Source organism: Chiloscyllium plagiosum, unplaced genomic scaffold, assembly GCF_037043375.1.
Source record: "Chiloscyllium plagiosum isolate Xiang-an unplaced genomic scaffold, Cpla_swu_hap1 HiC_scaffold_8, whole genome shotgun sequence".
In the NCBI taxonomy this organism is placed as follows: Eukaryota; Metazoa; Chordata; class Chondrichthyes; order Orectolobiformes; family Hemiscylliidae; genus Chiloscyllium; species Chiloscyllium plagiosum.
The window spans coordinates 93,719,215-93,736,359 of NW_028270146.1; the positions used below are offsets into that span (position 1 = coordinate 93,719,215).

General features: G+C 43.5%; 1 protein-coding gene across 1 annotated transcript in view; it reads right to left on the minus strand.

The window, feature by feature from the left end:
• Positions 1-2,340: 2,340 nt before the first annotated feature.
• The window catches only part of rpap1 (RNA polymerase II associated protein 1), a 106,439-nt gene continuing 91,634 nt past the window's right edge, over positions 2,341-17,145 (minus strand). Inside the window, exons 21-25 of the mRNA XM_043698200.2 lie at positions 16,869-17,011; positions 14,652-15,441; positions 13,197-13,373; positions 5,522-5,578; positions 2,341-3,154 (exon numbers count right to left, since the gene is read on the minus strand). Coding sequence (XP_043554135.2) covers positions 2,999-3,154; positions 5,522-5,578; positions 13,197-13,373; positions 14,652-15,441; positions 16,869-17,011 — 1,323 coding nt within the window. The 3' untranslated portion in view covers positions 2,341-2,998. The remainder of the gene's footprint in view (positions 3,155-5,521; positions 5,579-13,196; positions 13,374-14,651; positions 15,442-16,868; positions 17,012-17,145) is intronic.

Consider the following 17,145-nt stretch of genomic DNA (forward strand, 5'->3'; position numbering starts at 1 on the left):
CACAAGATTCAATTCTGAAATGTGAATGCCTTGGTCAGATAGCAATGTACAGTTGGAGGCACTGTCTTTTGACTAAAATATTAATCCAAGGTCCGACCTGCTCTCCAGGGTATATAAAACAGGCAGAAGAGTTCTCCTCAGTGTCCTGGCCAATATCTACCCTCATCAACGACACAACCAACATCAGCAGCACAAATTACCATGTCAATTGTAGACTGCTGTTTGTGGCAATTTGCTGTGTACAAATTAGCTGTCACTCTTCTAGCATGACACAATTATGAAACTTCAGAAGAGTGCTTTGTGACATCCTGAGGTTGTGAAAGGCGCTATATAAATTCCCTTTTTTAAAAAAAGTGTTTGAACAATTGTAATGTAGGACATTGTGTTTTGCTTTTGGAGGTATGTTAATGCTGGTGAATGATAACCAGTCAGTTAGAAACCTGTGTTAGCACAAAGAGGTCAAAGGTCAGATACGTAATTCCTTGAGCATCTCAGCACCAAATTAAGAAGCACAGCCTCATATTTTACGCAAGTAATTTCTTTCCCTTTCTTGTACAAGTCATCTTCTGGGCATCAAGTGCAATTGCAAAATGATGTAGCAATCAAGTTAGCTTTTACACTGAGCAGAGAAGATTCAAACTGATTTCACATTTAAAAATTGAAAAGTTACTCGAAGAGGCAGCTCTTCATTTTAATCTTTGACAAGAAATATTCATCAACTTTAACTCTGATTAGTCAGCAACTGTACACACGTATGGAAAGCACAATAAATCATCCCAGCCAACAAAATAAGGCAGGACAGGCAAAGCAAGTTCAGTCACCTAGAGTATCTATGGCACTGACATGCAATTAAAGGAGCACCACTGGCTCACAGTGTCAGGTCTCAGCCCTCCCGATCCCTGTGTTCTCCTCCTGCTCCCATGGCCCCCAACCAACTTTCCAAGATCTTCCACTTTTTCTTCACTTTCCACTCTCATCACTCTGCCACTGGCATCCCCACACCTTCAATCCTGACTTTTGGATTCCCACTCTAAACCAATTCATTCAAGTTTGATCACCCATCTTTCACTTGGTGTTGATTTTTAATGTAATTATGCTCCTGTGAAGGCATTGCTTAAATGCAAGTTGGCAAGGAGCAAAAGCTGATCGTTACTTAGAAATTCTTTACTAGCCGTGCAAGCTGACCAACTTGGAAATGGTTTAAGAAGCCTGGTTAGGCCATACCATGATAGCCACTCTAATATGGATATTGTAAATCAGCTGAGGGGTCTTAATGAACACCATAAAATTGTACACCTCCATCTCATAAAATTGTACAGCCTAAAAGAGGCCATTCATACCTATGCTGGTATAGGCTGGGGCTGTTTTCCCTGGAGCGTTGGGAGGCTGAAGGGTGACCTTATAGAGGTTTATAAAATTATGAGGGGCATGGATACGATAAATAGACAAAAGTCTTTTCCCTGGGGTGGGGGAATCCAGAACTAGAGGGCATAGGTTTAGGGTGAGAGGGGAAAGATATAAAAGAGACCTACAGAGCAACTTTTTCACACAGAGGGTGGTGCGTGTATGGAATGAGCTACCAGAGGGAGTGGCGGACGCTGGTCCAATTGCAACATTTAAAAGGCATTTGGATGGGTATATGAATAGGAAGGGTTTGGAGGGATATGGGCCGGATGCTGGCAGGTGGGACTAGATTGGGTTGGGATATCTGGTCGGCATGGACGGTTTGGACCGAAGGGTCTGTTTCCATGTTGAACATCTCTATGACTCTATAAGTTATCCAATTAATCCTTTTGCCCTGTTCTTCCCTCGCTAACCAGCCCAGCCAATTTTATTTTATTATTATGTATTGATTCAGTTTTGTTTTGAAGGTTATTAATGATTCTGCTTTTGCCATCTTTTCAAGCAGTGTGTTCCACATCCTAACATTTGCCTCTTCTGCTTTTATTGCCAACTTTCTAAAAGGCAAGTCCTCAACTTATCAAACAACTATCAGGAGAACTAGCTCTTCCCCAGCTTCACTATGGAGACACTGTCTTTAACTCTCCACTTAACCTTCTCTGCTTTAAGGCACAGAATAAGGTTCTCCACTCTCAGCATTTAACTGAATTTACCTCATTTCTCAAGCAACTCCCAAACCAGTAAATCTCATCTGCACCCTCTCTAATACTTTGACATCCAGCTTTAAGCTTGCCGACAAGAATAGAATATAAGTCTCCGGGCCAACATGTAAAGATAGTTTAGTGGAAACCTCCATCCACCCTGTTTTGAACTGATCCAAACCCTTCCCAGGTCATCCTCCATCATATTCCAAACACATACGCACATCAATATGATAGATAAGGTTGTATAATTTATTCAAAAATTAGTACATTGGATCTGTGGCTCACAGTTCAGACACCCGATGTAAAATCTCACCCGTGCAAACTGCTTCAGCAGTAAGCAATAGCAACCCATGGAAGATGGAACAAGAATCTCTCTTTACAATTCATGTCAAGCTAGGCCATTCCAAGATGTCCTAATCTTCCTCTGTGAAGATACAGCCACGATGTTCACCTGGACTCTCCAGAAATTCGCTCTTCAGGTTAACACAGTAACGTGGGCCCAGGCATCCAATCTCATGGTACAGTTAAAATACACCCAGCACTGAGTTGTGAATGAGCTCCTGATCATCAAGGTAAAACCTGCTCTGGTAGAAGGGCGTTTGGGATGGCAGTGGTGTCATCCTGTGTGACCTGCTTTGTCCAGGGCTCCGTCATTGGGGCCTAGGCTGACTGCGAATTAAAACTCGCCTTTATAAACATACAAAAAGTTCGCAGATGATAAAATAACTTTTGTCGATTTGCTGTTTCAGATCTCAGGACATGTGGATTCACCTCAGTTCTTCTGGGGATTCATTTGCCGAATGGAAAGGTACCCTCTGGACTGAAACTCCCCCCCCCACCCCCTCCCTAAGTGGCTACGTCACCCCACTTCCCTGGTGTCAGCTTCTCGCCTGTTACTTTGCCTCCAACCCAACCTCTGGAGGTAGAAGGTCCCCAAGGACTTTTTGCATCCACCTGCGCCTGATCGGAGGCAGCTCCTCGTACAAATCAAAGCCAAAGGGTGACTCCACATTGGGCAACTTAAAGTGAAGCAGATGTCTTCTCAGTGCCTAGATAGAGAAGAGAAAAAAATTTGAGCTTAATTCTTTAATAGCTTCAGTATCTCAAAAGGGTTTTACAGTTAATGTTGAAGTGTTATTGCTGTTTCAATAGGGAAATTTAAGAGCCAAAACAACAAATTATAATGGCTACGTAATTCTGATTTTGTTTTAGAGTCATAGAGATGTACAGCATGGAAACAGACCCTTCGGTCCAACCCGTCCATGCCGACCAGATATCCCAACCCAATCTAGTCCCACCTGCCAGCACCCTGCCCATATCCCTCCAAACCATTCCTATTCATATACCCATCCAAATGCCTCTTAAATGTTGCAATTGTATCAGCCTCCACCACTTCCTCTGGCAGCTCATTCCATACACGTACCACCCTCTGCGTGAAAACGTTGCCCCTTAGGTCTCTTTTATATCTTTCCCCTCTCACCCTAAACCTATGCCCTCTAGTTCTGGACTCCCCGACCCCAGGGAAAAGACTTTGTCTATTTATCGTATCCATGCCCCTCATAATTTTATAAACCTCTATAAGGTCACCTCCAATGCTCCAGGGAAAACAGCCCCAGCCTGTTCAGCCTCTCCCTATAGCTCAGATCCTCCAACCCTGGCAACATCCTTGTAAATCTTTTCTGAATCCTTTCAAGTTTCACAACATCTTTCCGATAGGAAGGAGACCAGAATTGCACGCAATATTCCAACAGTGGCCTAACCAATGTTCTGTACAGCCACAACATGACCTTCTAACTCCTGTACTCAATACTCTGACCAATAAAGGAAAGCATACCAACACCTTCTTCACTATCCTATCTACCTGCAACTCCACTTTCAAAGAGCTATGAACCTGCTCTCCAAGATCTCTTTGTTCAGCAACACTCCCTAGGACCTTACCATTAAGTGTATAAGTCCTGCTAAGATTTGCTTTCACAAAATGCAGCACCTCGCAGCTACCTGAATTAAACTCCATCTGTCACTTCTCAGCCCATTGGCCCATCTGATCCAGATCCTGTTGTAATCTGAGGTAACCCTCTTCGCTGTCCACTACACCTCCAATTTTGGTGTCATCTGCAAACTTACTAACTGTTCCTCTTATGCTCACATCCAAATCATTTATGTAAATGACAAAAAGTAGTGGATCCAGCACTGATCCTTGTGGCACTCCACTGGTCACAGGCCTCCAGTCTGAACAACAACCCTCCACCACCACCCTCTGTCTTCTACCTTTGAGCCAGTTCTGTATCCAAATGGCTAGTTCTCCCTGTTTTCCATGAGATCTAACCTTGCTAATCAGTCTCCCATGGGGAACCTTGTCGAACGCCTTACTGAAGTCCATATAGATCACATCTACTGCTCTGCCCTCATCAATCCTCTTTGTTACTTCTTCAAAAAACTCAATTAAGTTTGTGAGACATGATTTCCCACGCAGAAAGCCATGTTGACTATCCCTAATCAGTCCTTGCCTTTCCAAATACATGTACATCCTCTATTGTGGTTCTGTTCGCCGAGCTGGGAATTTGTGTTGCAGACGTTTCGTCCCCTGTCTGGGTGACATCCTCAGTGCTTGGGAGCCTCCTGTGAAGTGCTTCTGTAATGTTTCCTCCGGCATTTATAGTGATTTGTATCTGCCGCTTCCGGGTGTCAGTTCCAGCTGTCCCTGCAGTGGCCGGTATATTGGGTCCAGGTCAAGGTGCTTGTTGATTGAATCAGTGGATGAATGCCATGCCTCTAGCAAAACCAATGTAGTGTACAAAATCCCATGCAAGGACTGCACAAAACACTACATAGGACAAACAGGGAGACAGCTAACGATCTGCATCCATGAACACCAACTAGCCACGAAATGACATGACCAGCTATCCTTAGTAGCCACACACTCAGATGACAAGCAACATGAGTTCGACTGGGACAACACTACTATTATAGGACAAGCCAAACAGAGACCAACCAGGGAATTCCTAGAGGCATGGCACCCATTTACACATGATCTACTCCCTTTATTGTCTAATAAACCTCAGATAGACCTCCCCTCAGCCTTGTTTCTCTCAAGTGTACAGTCCCAGTTAGCCCTGTCATGATAACTACAATGCTTCATACTGGGAATGGGTCCAGTGGCTTTCACCGGCACCCATTCCAGACCCTCAACATTACCAATCCCAAGAAGAGACTATTACAGGAAACAGCATTCTAAGTGAGACATGACCTAAGTCTTGTACGAGGACAGAAGAGGACGGGCATATGTTTGTATAAGGACAAGGACATGCTTGTTGGGGGTGGGTGGGGAGCATAATCTGCACTTAATAGCCCTCAGAGTGCTACAGCAAAGTAATACAGATTTTGGTAAAATGAAATGAAAACAGAAAAAAACCCACCTCATCTGTTAATAGGTAAGATTTCCGAAGCATGCTCTTCCTGGCAGCATCAAACGCCTGCAAAACAAGAAAATATAGTACAACAAAATGTGGAAAAGGTGATGCTCACTATCAACATTGAAATATTGCTTTGTGCTAACTGCTTTAATTTACTATAACTAAACACTCAAGCACTTCAATGGCATATTACAAATAAATTGCTTGTCTTTTGGACTTTTAACTGCATGATGACCGGACAAACAAACAGATCACTCTAAATCAGCGACTACAATGAAGCTCAAATGATGTGGATAAAGTCCATCAGTTTGCAAATTAGCTATGGTATAAATTATGTTAATTTCAGAGCAAAATCCTTATACTCTCAACACACTTTCTCTATACTTTGCATATGCAACAGAGTACACTTTAGAAAGCTAATCGCTTTTGACCGAGTTAAAACTTCTTTGTCAAGTGTTTCTGTGCCATGCTGATTTAACCCAAAAGATTGACTGATGGGTTGTGACTGGTGTTTCAAATAGATTGCTTTATCTGGAAAATGCAGGAACCCTGACCTAAACATTACATATCTTGCTAAAGCACTGTGCATGTTTCAGTTTCAGCCATATGAGTATCAAATTTAATCTTGCATTAGAGATGATGCAAGACATCTAATCCCTGTGGATTGCTGAATCTCACCCTGATAGTACGCCAGCACTTCTGGTTTGCAAAGATTACATTTCGTTCTCAATCCTTTCAAGGCCAAAGTATTGTTCCATTGAACAGACCAGCAGTTTAACAAAATTTCCCATTAGCTAATAACTTTGAGCTCAATGTGACTGATTACATAAAATGTACAGGACAAAAATAGGCCATCCAACTTGTCTTCTATATTCAATCATGAATGGAGAGCAGAAATCAACAACTAAGTGGAGGAGAAGGCTCCACAAACAACTCCATCCTCAGTCAATATGATGCTCCGCAAATCAGTGTGAAACACATGCCTCAAGCATTCATGACTGTCTTTAGCTGGACATACTGAGTGATCTACCTCAGCCTTCTCCTGCGATCTATAAGAGCATAGGCACCAATCCTCAGCCAGTTTGATTCACCATACATGATATCAAGAAATTAAGGCACCTGAAAGATTATGAGCTCTGACAACATTCTCGTTCCAGTGTGGAGAACGGTGTTCCAAAAGTAACCATGCCCCTCACCCAAGCTGTTCCAAGCTTAGCCAAGATGTACATTTGCATCTGCATGTGTGGAATAAGCTGCCAGAGGAAGTGGAGGCGGCTAGTACAATTACAACATTTAAAAGGCATAGGATGGGTACACGAATAGAGAGGGTCAAATGCTGGCAAATGGGACTAGATTAATTCAGGATATCTGGTTGACAAGTTGGAATGAAGGATCTGTTTCTGTGTTGTACATCTCTACGAATCTATAATCAACAAGGTGAAAAATTGCTCTGTCCATGGAAAGCAAGACAAATCCAATCTAGGCAACTGATACCCCCATACTCTCAATCCTCAGAGTCACAGAAGTCATCAATGCTACAAAACAGCATATACTCAACAATAACCAGCTTTCTGATGCTCAGTTTGTGTTCTGCCAGGATGCTCAGTTGCAGATCTCATTGCAGCCTTACTCCAAGTATGAACAAATCAGCCAAGTTCTAGATGAGGGGAGGGCAACTGCCCCCAACATCAGAACAGCATTTCATTGACTGTGTTGTCAAGGAGCCCTGGCAACGAAGTCAATGGGAATCACGGGGACAATTCTCTGCTTAGAGTCAGACCAGGCACAAACGAGGATGGCTGCGGTTGTTGGACCTCAATCACTTCAGACACAGGACGTCACTACATTTCCTCAGGGTAGTGTTCCAGGCCCAACCATCTTCAACTGCTTCATCAATGGCCTACCTTCAATCATATGGTTTTTGCTGATAATTGCAGTTTGCAACACCGTTTCCATCCACAGATACTGAAGCACAACAGCAACAAGACCTATCACATTGAACTGATAACTGGCAAGTAATATCTGCACCATAGAAATGCCAAGCAATAACCACCTTCTCTCGACATTTAATAGAAGCACAAATTGAATCCCCTAGTATCAACATCCTTAGGGTTAGCATTGACCAGAAACTCAACTGCACTAGTCATTAGATCACAACAGCAGGTCAGAGACTGAGAATCCTTCAGTGAGTATTACCTCCAGTTCCCTCAAAGTCTCTTCATGATCAAAAGGCACAAGTCACGAGTGCGATGGAATACTCTCCACCAATCCAGATGCAACTCCAACAACACTCTACCCCAGTTCTAACCCATCCACCTTGAATGGCACCCTACTCACCACTGTACACATTCATTCTATCTGTCTGTCACTGGCACACAGTGGCAGTAGTGAGTAGCCCATACAAAGTGCAGCAATGTCAACTAAGGCATTTCAATAGCACCTTCCAAACTTGCAGACTCTACCAAGACAGACAAGAGCAGCAGAACATGGGAACACCTCCAAGTGCAAGCACCCCTCCCAACTTGGAACTATATCCCCATTTCTTCAGTGTTTCTGGGTTAAAATCCAGTAACTCCCTCCCTAACAGCACTTTGGGTGTAACTACACCATGGTTCAATATGGGCAATGAACAACGCCTTGCCAACAACATCCCAAGCACAAATTTAAAAGAAATTGGGCCAGTCCAACCAACATTTTCAGCTAATCCTTCCTCTTTCATGTGTTTATCGAGTGTCTCCTTCATGGTATCTATGCAGTAAAACTTGCAATACTGAGTTTCAAATTCCAACGTACTTGTCAGAAGTAAATTTCTCCTGAATTTTGTATTGAATTTATTGGAGACTTTTACAGCTCTTGGCTGTAAACATATTCTCTATGCTGTCCCTACAAAACCCTCTTTAGTCTGAAAGACCTCTATCGGTTATATATTATGACAGTTAGGGCTGGGTAATGGAAAGCTGCCATTTCAGCCATCAAGTCAGCTCCAACGTATGAAATGTGGCACTTTATGCACTTATAACCACAACAACTACGGGATAACATCCTAAAAGTCTATTTCAATTTTTTTAGTTAAGGTACAAGGCCCATTGTAGCTCACATATAGCAGAAAACAAAATCTTGTATTTCAGTTCACACACACACACACCTCTGGTCCACTCTAGAGACTTAAGCACAAATTCTGGACTTCAGTTATGAAGGAGTACTGCACTGTCAGTGATGCCGTCTTGTAAATGAGATGTTATACCAAGATTCTGTTTGTTCTCCCTCTTGGGTGGAACTAGATCTCATGATATTATTTTGAAGACAGGAAGGGATGTTTTCCCTCAGCTCTCAACCAACATTGCTAAAATAGATTAACTGGTCATTATGAGATTGCTGCTGTGTGAACTCTGCGTGGGCAAATTGATGGCTACACTTCCCATTTTACCATAATGGCACCACCTCAGAAATGACTTAAATGGTTGTGAAATGCTGAAAATGCCCTTCGGCAAGGAAAGATACATGGATTAGTGCACGCCTTTGTTTCCCTTCTATGACAGAGTGCTTCTACTTCTGGACAGAGTCAGCTAGTCATTACCACCAGATTGCAACCTCAACAGCATCCTGTGCAAGACACACATCGATTTCTCAGTTTGAAAAAAAAATCAAGTCAGGGTGGTGATCATTGAACTTGGTTCAGAAGGACACAGATAACTTTGTGTGATGTCATGCTAAGTAGATCAAGTTCACTTGATACTTTCCATTATAGTATTGATAATGGTAATAGTATTTTATTTGTGTCATTTATCTATCTACTTACCAATTAACCCTAACAAAGACCATCTGTATACATCTATACTCCCTGTCTAAAAAAGCTTTCTTCTTGTTTAGGCTTTACAATTTGTCACATTTTTGGTCTAGCTATTTCATTTTAGAGTTTCACTTCCCCATTTATAATTGACCAACCTGAGTGGATTTGGCACCACATACAGTAATTGCACAATCTGACCACCAGGTACCACTGTGTTATCATTTCTCCACAAACCATTTATTAAAAATTAATTATCACCATTGAATCAACCCCAGAAGAGGTTGCGGGGGTGAGAGAATGGAAGTGTGAAGGCAAGAGAGTCTATCCCATCTCTTGGGAATCTTTATACTCAAGAGCAACCAACAAGTGCTACTTTGTAGAATTTGCTGCTGTGTGCCTTGGAAATTGACAGCCATAAACACTTCTGACTTTCAGAAGGACACCTTCAAAGATTAATTGCTACCTTATATGCAAATCTAAAGCTAACACTTGAGCAATTGATCTACCACTGAATGAATCACCCTCTACTGTTTTCAATTTTTATGCAATTTTCTTGCCTTATTCCAGGAATATGGTTCCACAGCCAAAAGATATCCCCCCCCCCCCACCCAATGCATCGATAACTTCTCAAGCACCAGACTGAATAGTAAGTGAAGTAACGTTTACCCTCCATTCCTGAGCTTGTTCATCCAGATTGACTCCCAGTCCAGCAAAGGCTTGAACTTAAAATCGAAATTGCTGGAAAAGCTCAGCAAGTCTGGCAACATCTGTGGAGAGGAATCAGACTTAACACTTCATGTCCGGTGACCCTTCCTCAGAACGTTCTCTCCACAGATTTCTCTCCACGGATGCTGGCAGACCTGCTTAGTTTTTGCAGCAACTTCTGCTTTTGTTTCTGATTTACAGCATCCGCAGTTCTTTCAGTTTGAATTCAAAACTCCCCTGCTTACATTGCACCCTTACCCTCTTAGTCTTGTCTCTCCCTTTTGCGGTAGCCTCCTTCCTCTCCTACAAACCCCTTGACAATTTTGTGTTCCTCTAACTCTGAGCTCTAGTCCAATTCTTTCACGTGGCTGGCTTCTCCGCTTCAAAATGCCCTTCATCAATCTCTCCCTTTTCTTTGGTCACAGTCCTCATACCTCACTACGTGGACTCACAGTCAAATAGTTTAAGAACACTTCTGTGAGCACCTCAGGACATCTCACTACATTAAAACTGTTAAATAAATGCAGGTAGCTACTGCAAAACCTATAAATCCTACTGCATCCCCTACCTAACTCAAGCAGACACCATTAGCAGTCAGCTCACGCTGAGTTCATTGCAGTCCCAATTCAGCCCCAGTTTTAATTCCAAATTTTGCATTACTTAGAGTCATAGAGCCATAGAGATGTACAGCATGGAAATAGACCCTTCGGTCCAACCTGTCCGTGCCGACCAGATATCCTAACCCAATCTAGTTCCATCTGCCAGTACCCTGCCCATATCCCTCCAAACCCTTCCTATTCATACACCCATCCAAATGCCTCTTAAATGTTACAATTGTACCAGCCTCCACCACTTCCTCTGGCAGCTCATTCCATACACGTACTACCCTTTGCATGAAAACGTTGCCCCTTAGGTCTCTTTTATATCTTTCCCCTCTCACCCTAAACCTATGCCCTCTAGTTCTGGACTCCCCAACTCCAGGGAAAAGACTTTGTCTATTTATCCTATCCATGTTCCTCATAATTTTGTAAACCTCTATAAGGTCACCCTTCAGCCTCTGACACTCCAGGGAAAACAGCCTCAGCTTGTTCAGCCTCTCCGTATAGCTCAAATCCTCCACAAATTATTCCAGCAGTGCGCTCGGTATGCGATCAAACTGGGTTCGCAGCCAATGACACCAATCATCTCAGATATATTAATGGTGGTAAGTGTGGAAGACGGAGACATTGGAACAGGGAAGTCTAAAATAAATGAGACAGGAGTTATAATTTTTACCTTCTATCCAAGTGCCTGAGGTCCAGGCTAGGTCAATCTGACAGGCACTTAAAGTACAATATCTAGCTGTCAACCATCATCAAGATCAAAACAATCAAGAACATTATCTTCAAAGTGGGTTAATTGCTAAGATGTGAGAATCACAACGGTCAATCTGCGAACATCAAGAATCCTGCCAACAGTTATGCAATAATGATCAACCAATGGGTTTCTGAGGTGATGAATGAGAGTTCAATATTGGCAAGAACACCAGGGGAGAATTTGCCCCACGCTTTATCAAAATTGTGCCAATGGGATCTTCGACACTCACCTGAGGGGACCAACGTATATAATGACCTATCCAAAAGTTCTCTTCTTTACGAAGGATAAAACAATAACCCAGTGAGCTATCATCACTAAGGCTAAAATCAATATACCGTGGGATGTTGCAAATCTGAGACAAAAACAGAAAGCACTGGAGAAACTCAGCAGTTTCTTTGGAGGGAGAGAAATGCAGTTAATATTTCAGGTCGCAAAAGACTTCTTCTGAACTCTAGCCTGAAACTTAAACTCATTTCACTGACTTTAGGTACTGCCAGTCCTGCTGAGGTTTTCCAGCTCCTCTTCATTTTCATATCACTTAGACTGGACTTAAATCAGCTTGCGTTTGTAAGTAAAAGGGAGGGGGTAAGAAAAGTACAAACACTTTGCTGAATAAAATTTAATAGAATTGCCAAATTAAATGTTAAATTTAACTTCCCTGTGGTATCTTAAGCGGAAGTGGGTGACATGGTGGCACAGTGGTTAGCACTGCTGCCTCACAGCCCCAGAGACCTGGGTTCAATTCCCACTTCAGGCAACTGTCTGTGTGGAATTTGCACATTCTCCCAGTGTCTGCGTGGGTTTCCTCCAGGTGCTCCAGTTTCCTCTCAGTCCAAAGATGTGTAGGTTAGGCGAACTGGCTGTGCTGAATTGCCCATAGTGTCAGGTGAAGGGGTAAATGTAGGGGTTGCTCTTCGTCTGTGTGGGTTGCTCTTCGGAGGGTCGGTGTTGACTTGTTGGGCCGAAGGGCCTGTTTCCACACTAAGTAATCTAATCTAAATAAGTTACTAAATGATGTGCCCAGGTGTGAGGAATGAATATAGGTCTTGGGCGCAGGAGGCCATTCAGCTCACAAAGGCCACGCTAGCTCTCCAGAGCAATCCAGTCAGTCCCATTCCCCCCACACCACTGACAAATTCATTTCTCTCAAGTGTCCATCTAATTTCCTTTTGAAATTATCAACCATCTCCATTCCGCCACTCTCACAGGCAGCAAGTTCCATTTATTGTGTCAAAAACATCTTCCTCACATACTGCCTGTATGTGTTGCCCAAACACTTTCAATCTGCTCTCCCTAGCTCTTGTACCCTAAAGGGGAAAAGCTTCCATTGCTCTACCTTTTTTTCCAACATGTCATAATATTCTACACCTCTACCAAATTGCCCTGGTTCAACATGAGCAACCCAACGTCCCCAAACAAACCTTGTAGCTAAAGTACTCCATCGCTGAAATAATAAGTCTCCTCTGCATTGTCTCATGGACTTCCTATCCTTCCTGACCGGAACTAAATGTTACACTCTAATGGGGTCTAATCAGACCGCCATACAGGTTCACCATAACCTCCTTGCTTTTGTACCCAATACCCTTACTATGAAGTCCAAAATGCCATGTGCTTTAACAACTATTCTGAAATGCTCTACCAGTTCCAAAGATCTGCGCACATGAACCCACCCCCTTAACCCCTCCAGGTCTCCCCTATTCCTGCACAATCTTTCAAACTGTGTCATCAATCAAACATGTTCTTCTCTCTATACCTTAACTGTGAAAATGCATCACCTCCCAACATTCCCACTGACCATTGAGAATTTGTAGTCAGACAATGTCTTACCTCATCCACAGCCTCCTGAGAGAAGATGAAGCTGTTGACGTGAGCCACAGCCACTGCGTAGAGCACGGGGCACCAGCTGAGACGGAGAGTCCCTGTCACCAAGGTCTTGAAGTACTGCCGCAACAGGTCCAGGCAAGTCTCAGCAGGATGGATGTAATTTTCCAATGGGATTGGCAGCTATTTTGATACACAAGAGGTTGTGCAGGTTGAAAACTGTCAGTAGAGTGTTTTCTGAGGGAGCAATCTCAGAAGTTTCACAAACGACCCCTTTGCTCAACTTCAGCAGGACCTTACTTTACCTACCCGACCCTAATGTTCAAATCTCATGGTGGCTGGTGCTCCAGGTTTCTGACATTCACCAGCTGCATAACCCTTCCCTGAGAATCCAGATTTCGCTTGCTCCACAACTAAAATCTACCCTTCAGCTCTCTCGGCTCTGAAAATCCCTATTTTAAGCTTTCAGTCTTCAGAGTTCATTGTTCCTTTGAGATGTTTCTTAAAACTTCCCTCTTGGGCCAAGTTTTTGCTCAATTTTTCTAATCTCCCCTAGTGTGGCCCTTTGTCATTTTTTTTGTCTGTTCATGTTCCTGTGGAATTAGCTGGAGCTAATTTATTATTTGTATTCAAGGTGTTCTACAAAGCAAGTTTTTCTTTTGTTTCCTGTAGAATGACGCAGCAAAGGAGACTTGTTTTTAATTAATTCACTATTGCTTATCCCCAGTGGACCAGAATGGGATGGTGAACTACCTCGTTGAACTGTTGCAGTCCATGTGGTGTAGGTACACCCACATTGCCATTATGTAACAAGTTCCAGGATTTCGCGCAAAACAGCATCTGAACTTTCCCTTTGTAAGTTTTGTGGATGGGATGGGGACTATCAAACCAGGTACCCAGTATTGACACCAATCTTCCAGGATAAACTATGTGCGTGTCAGACAATGCACCTCTTGGCTCATTATTACCTTATTTATATATTTTCTGACTCGGGCGATGAAGGTAATGCTTAACATTTCTTAACTTTGTTTCTTTTATGACTTTGTACCTAAGTTTTTTTGTATCTGGTACCTTTGTATTTAAGATGGTGTGCTGTGTGGTGACATTAAACACTCTTCATTGCACTCCTGACCTCCTGTACTTGTGACCATAATATCTAAATCTAAATTATTCCAACTTTAACCCCAATCTTAAAGGAATAATGACAGTTAATTACAGAGGAAGGGTCCAGCACACATCTCTTCCCACCCCACACCGACAGCACCAAGGGCTCCCAGGCCAATCTCTTAGACATAGATAAGCTTTTGCTGGTTAGACGATACAATCATTGGTTTATCAAGCCCATTCTGCCCAGTGGAGGGACCCAGTGCTGGCCGACTTGGCAACCAAATCCCAGTCTACTCGGCAAAAAAATGTTGGGGACAGCCACCTATTCAATATGTTAAAAACAGGTTCACATACCTGCTTCAGCTGCACTCCCAGTGTCCGTAATACGCTAACATGCTCCCCAAAGACAGCCTGGCGAAGTTGGGTACTGAACCTCCTCTGTAAGGGCAGCAGGAGAAAGCAGCCAAAGAGCTGATCGCCAAATGAGACGCTCTCAAACTGCTCGAGGAGTCGAATATACAGATCCTGAAAGGAGGTCAGTCCTGGCAGTGGGGCACTCAGGTCCAGGGAGTCCATTTTCTTGCTCTGACAGTAGATCAGCAGGAGGGCTGTCAGGTTGTCGTGAATGCCCGGTTCCAGAAACAGGTTATTGCCTGTGAGGAACACACATGTGAGTCTTGCCAGTTTGGCAGCCAGCGGGAGACCCTGCAAGAGCTCACTTCGCCAGGTCTCCAGCAAGAGCGCCCACTGGAGGCAGCTGGTCACCATTTCCACTAAGTTGGCAGCAAGCGACTCTACCATCTTGCCCTTCATTTCCTCTCGGTTCACCTGGTCATAAAGGTTGATCAGGGGCAGGAAGGCCCAATCAGCTGGCAGAAGAGAGCCTGTCATGTCGGGGAGCAGGACAGATTGAACCAAGTGATTCTGCCCAGTGTAGAAAGCCATGGACCGCAAGACAGCTGTCTGGACATGAGCAAAGTGAGCCAGGTAATGGGTACGGATGGTGGGAAGCTGTTTGAAGGCTGCTCCCAGCAGAGTTCCACGAGTTGGGTTGGAATGAACTTGTTCCGCAGTGCCCCCATCAGTTTGAAGCTGGAGAATGTAGGAGAGATCTTCTGCTTCAGGGCCACCAGATTTACCTTCTCTGTCAATACATCATTCATACCACACAGTAAGTAATGCTTTCCCAAACCACAATGTTAACACTGCATGTCCCACACTCCAAAACAAGCACATGCACCCCCTCCACACACTATACACACTTCACATATGCCCCAGATCATGAACACTGCATATATGTCCCATACCATACCCAACTACGTGTGGCCCACACCATAAGCATTGCATATTTGCCCCATACTATGCCCACAAACACATGAGGGCCACACCATAAACACTGCGAATGCAGCAAAATATAAAACACAACGACTGATAAAATTTGTGGATAATTGAGACAAGGGATGTTTACATTGGGGAACATCTCTGCCTGGTACTCTGGTCAAATAGCGACAGAGTAAAGCTTCTATCGCCTACCCTTTCCAGCACACTGAAGGTCTGGCATATCTCAGGATAGACTACTAGTCAGTTGCCCTATGCAGGGCCTCATCAAACACTGACAGAATGAGCCAAATGCAAAGCAGAACTTGATGCATTGTGCTTGATCCACCTCTACACAATATGTCTAGTATTTTCCCATCTTACACTAGTTGCTCCTGTGGTTACTCAATGGCATTTCCAATTTAGTGTTAAATTGGGCGTTGCCTGAGGTTCTGGTTTCACGACCTATTCCAAAGGTGAGCACACGAACCTGCAGTGATCCTGCAGAACAGGACTGAGAGGTGAGTCAGAGGTGACACCTTTCAAATCAGCCTTTTAAACGGAGGATGAATCTGATCTTTTTCACTTGGAAATAAAAGATCATATGGCACTATTTAAAAAAAAGTTGCTGAGCTCACCTCAGTATGCCCAACTGACATCAGTACGCCCAACTGACATCAGTACAAGTATATTATCTGGTCATTATCTCATGGATGTTTATAGGAGTTTGCTGTGTACAAATTGACTGCCATATTTTCTAGGAGGAGAAAGTGAGGTCTGCAGACGCTGGAGATTAGAGCTGAAAATGTGTTGCTGGAAAAGCGCAGCAGGTCAGGCAGCATCCAGGGAACAGGAGAATCGACGTTTCAGGGCTTCCTGAAGAAGGGCTTATGCCCGAAACGTCAATTCTCCTGTTCCTGGATGCTGCCTGACCTGCTGCGCTTTTCCAGCAACACATTTTCAGCTGCCATATTTACTACACTGCACACGGCTACGTTTCAAAATATTTGGCTACAAAGTGCTTTGCGATGATTGATAGTTCCAGAACGCCCAACAGAAATTCAACAATTCCTTCCTTTACATTATGGCTAGTTCTGTAGAGTGGACTCAACACCCCTCACTCCTTTCAGCTTGTGACCAGGGAGGGAAAGCCTTCATCAGACAACTCAGACATAAAACCAGTGACACAAGAGAAAAAAGCTTCTATTTGACTTACTAAAAACAATGAGCACATTTTCCCATCAAGATACTTACGGAATCATATCTTGATTAAAGGCCAACCTCGACAGGAGTTCATGGGCCAAATGCTCACTCCCTGGTAGCAGCCGACTTAGCAAAGTGACAGCAACATAGTGATAAAGTGGAGCTTGCCGTGTAACGTGAGGACTGATAGTGATCTGGAAGGTGCAAAAGAGGCTTGAAAAATGTAACATAATAATTGGAAAAGGAGAAGGCTGGAGTTTTGAAATCAGGACATGGACGAGGAGGGTACACAACTGATTTGAGGCTTATAGGCTGGGATCTGGAGTGA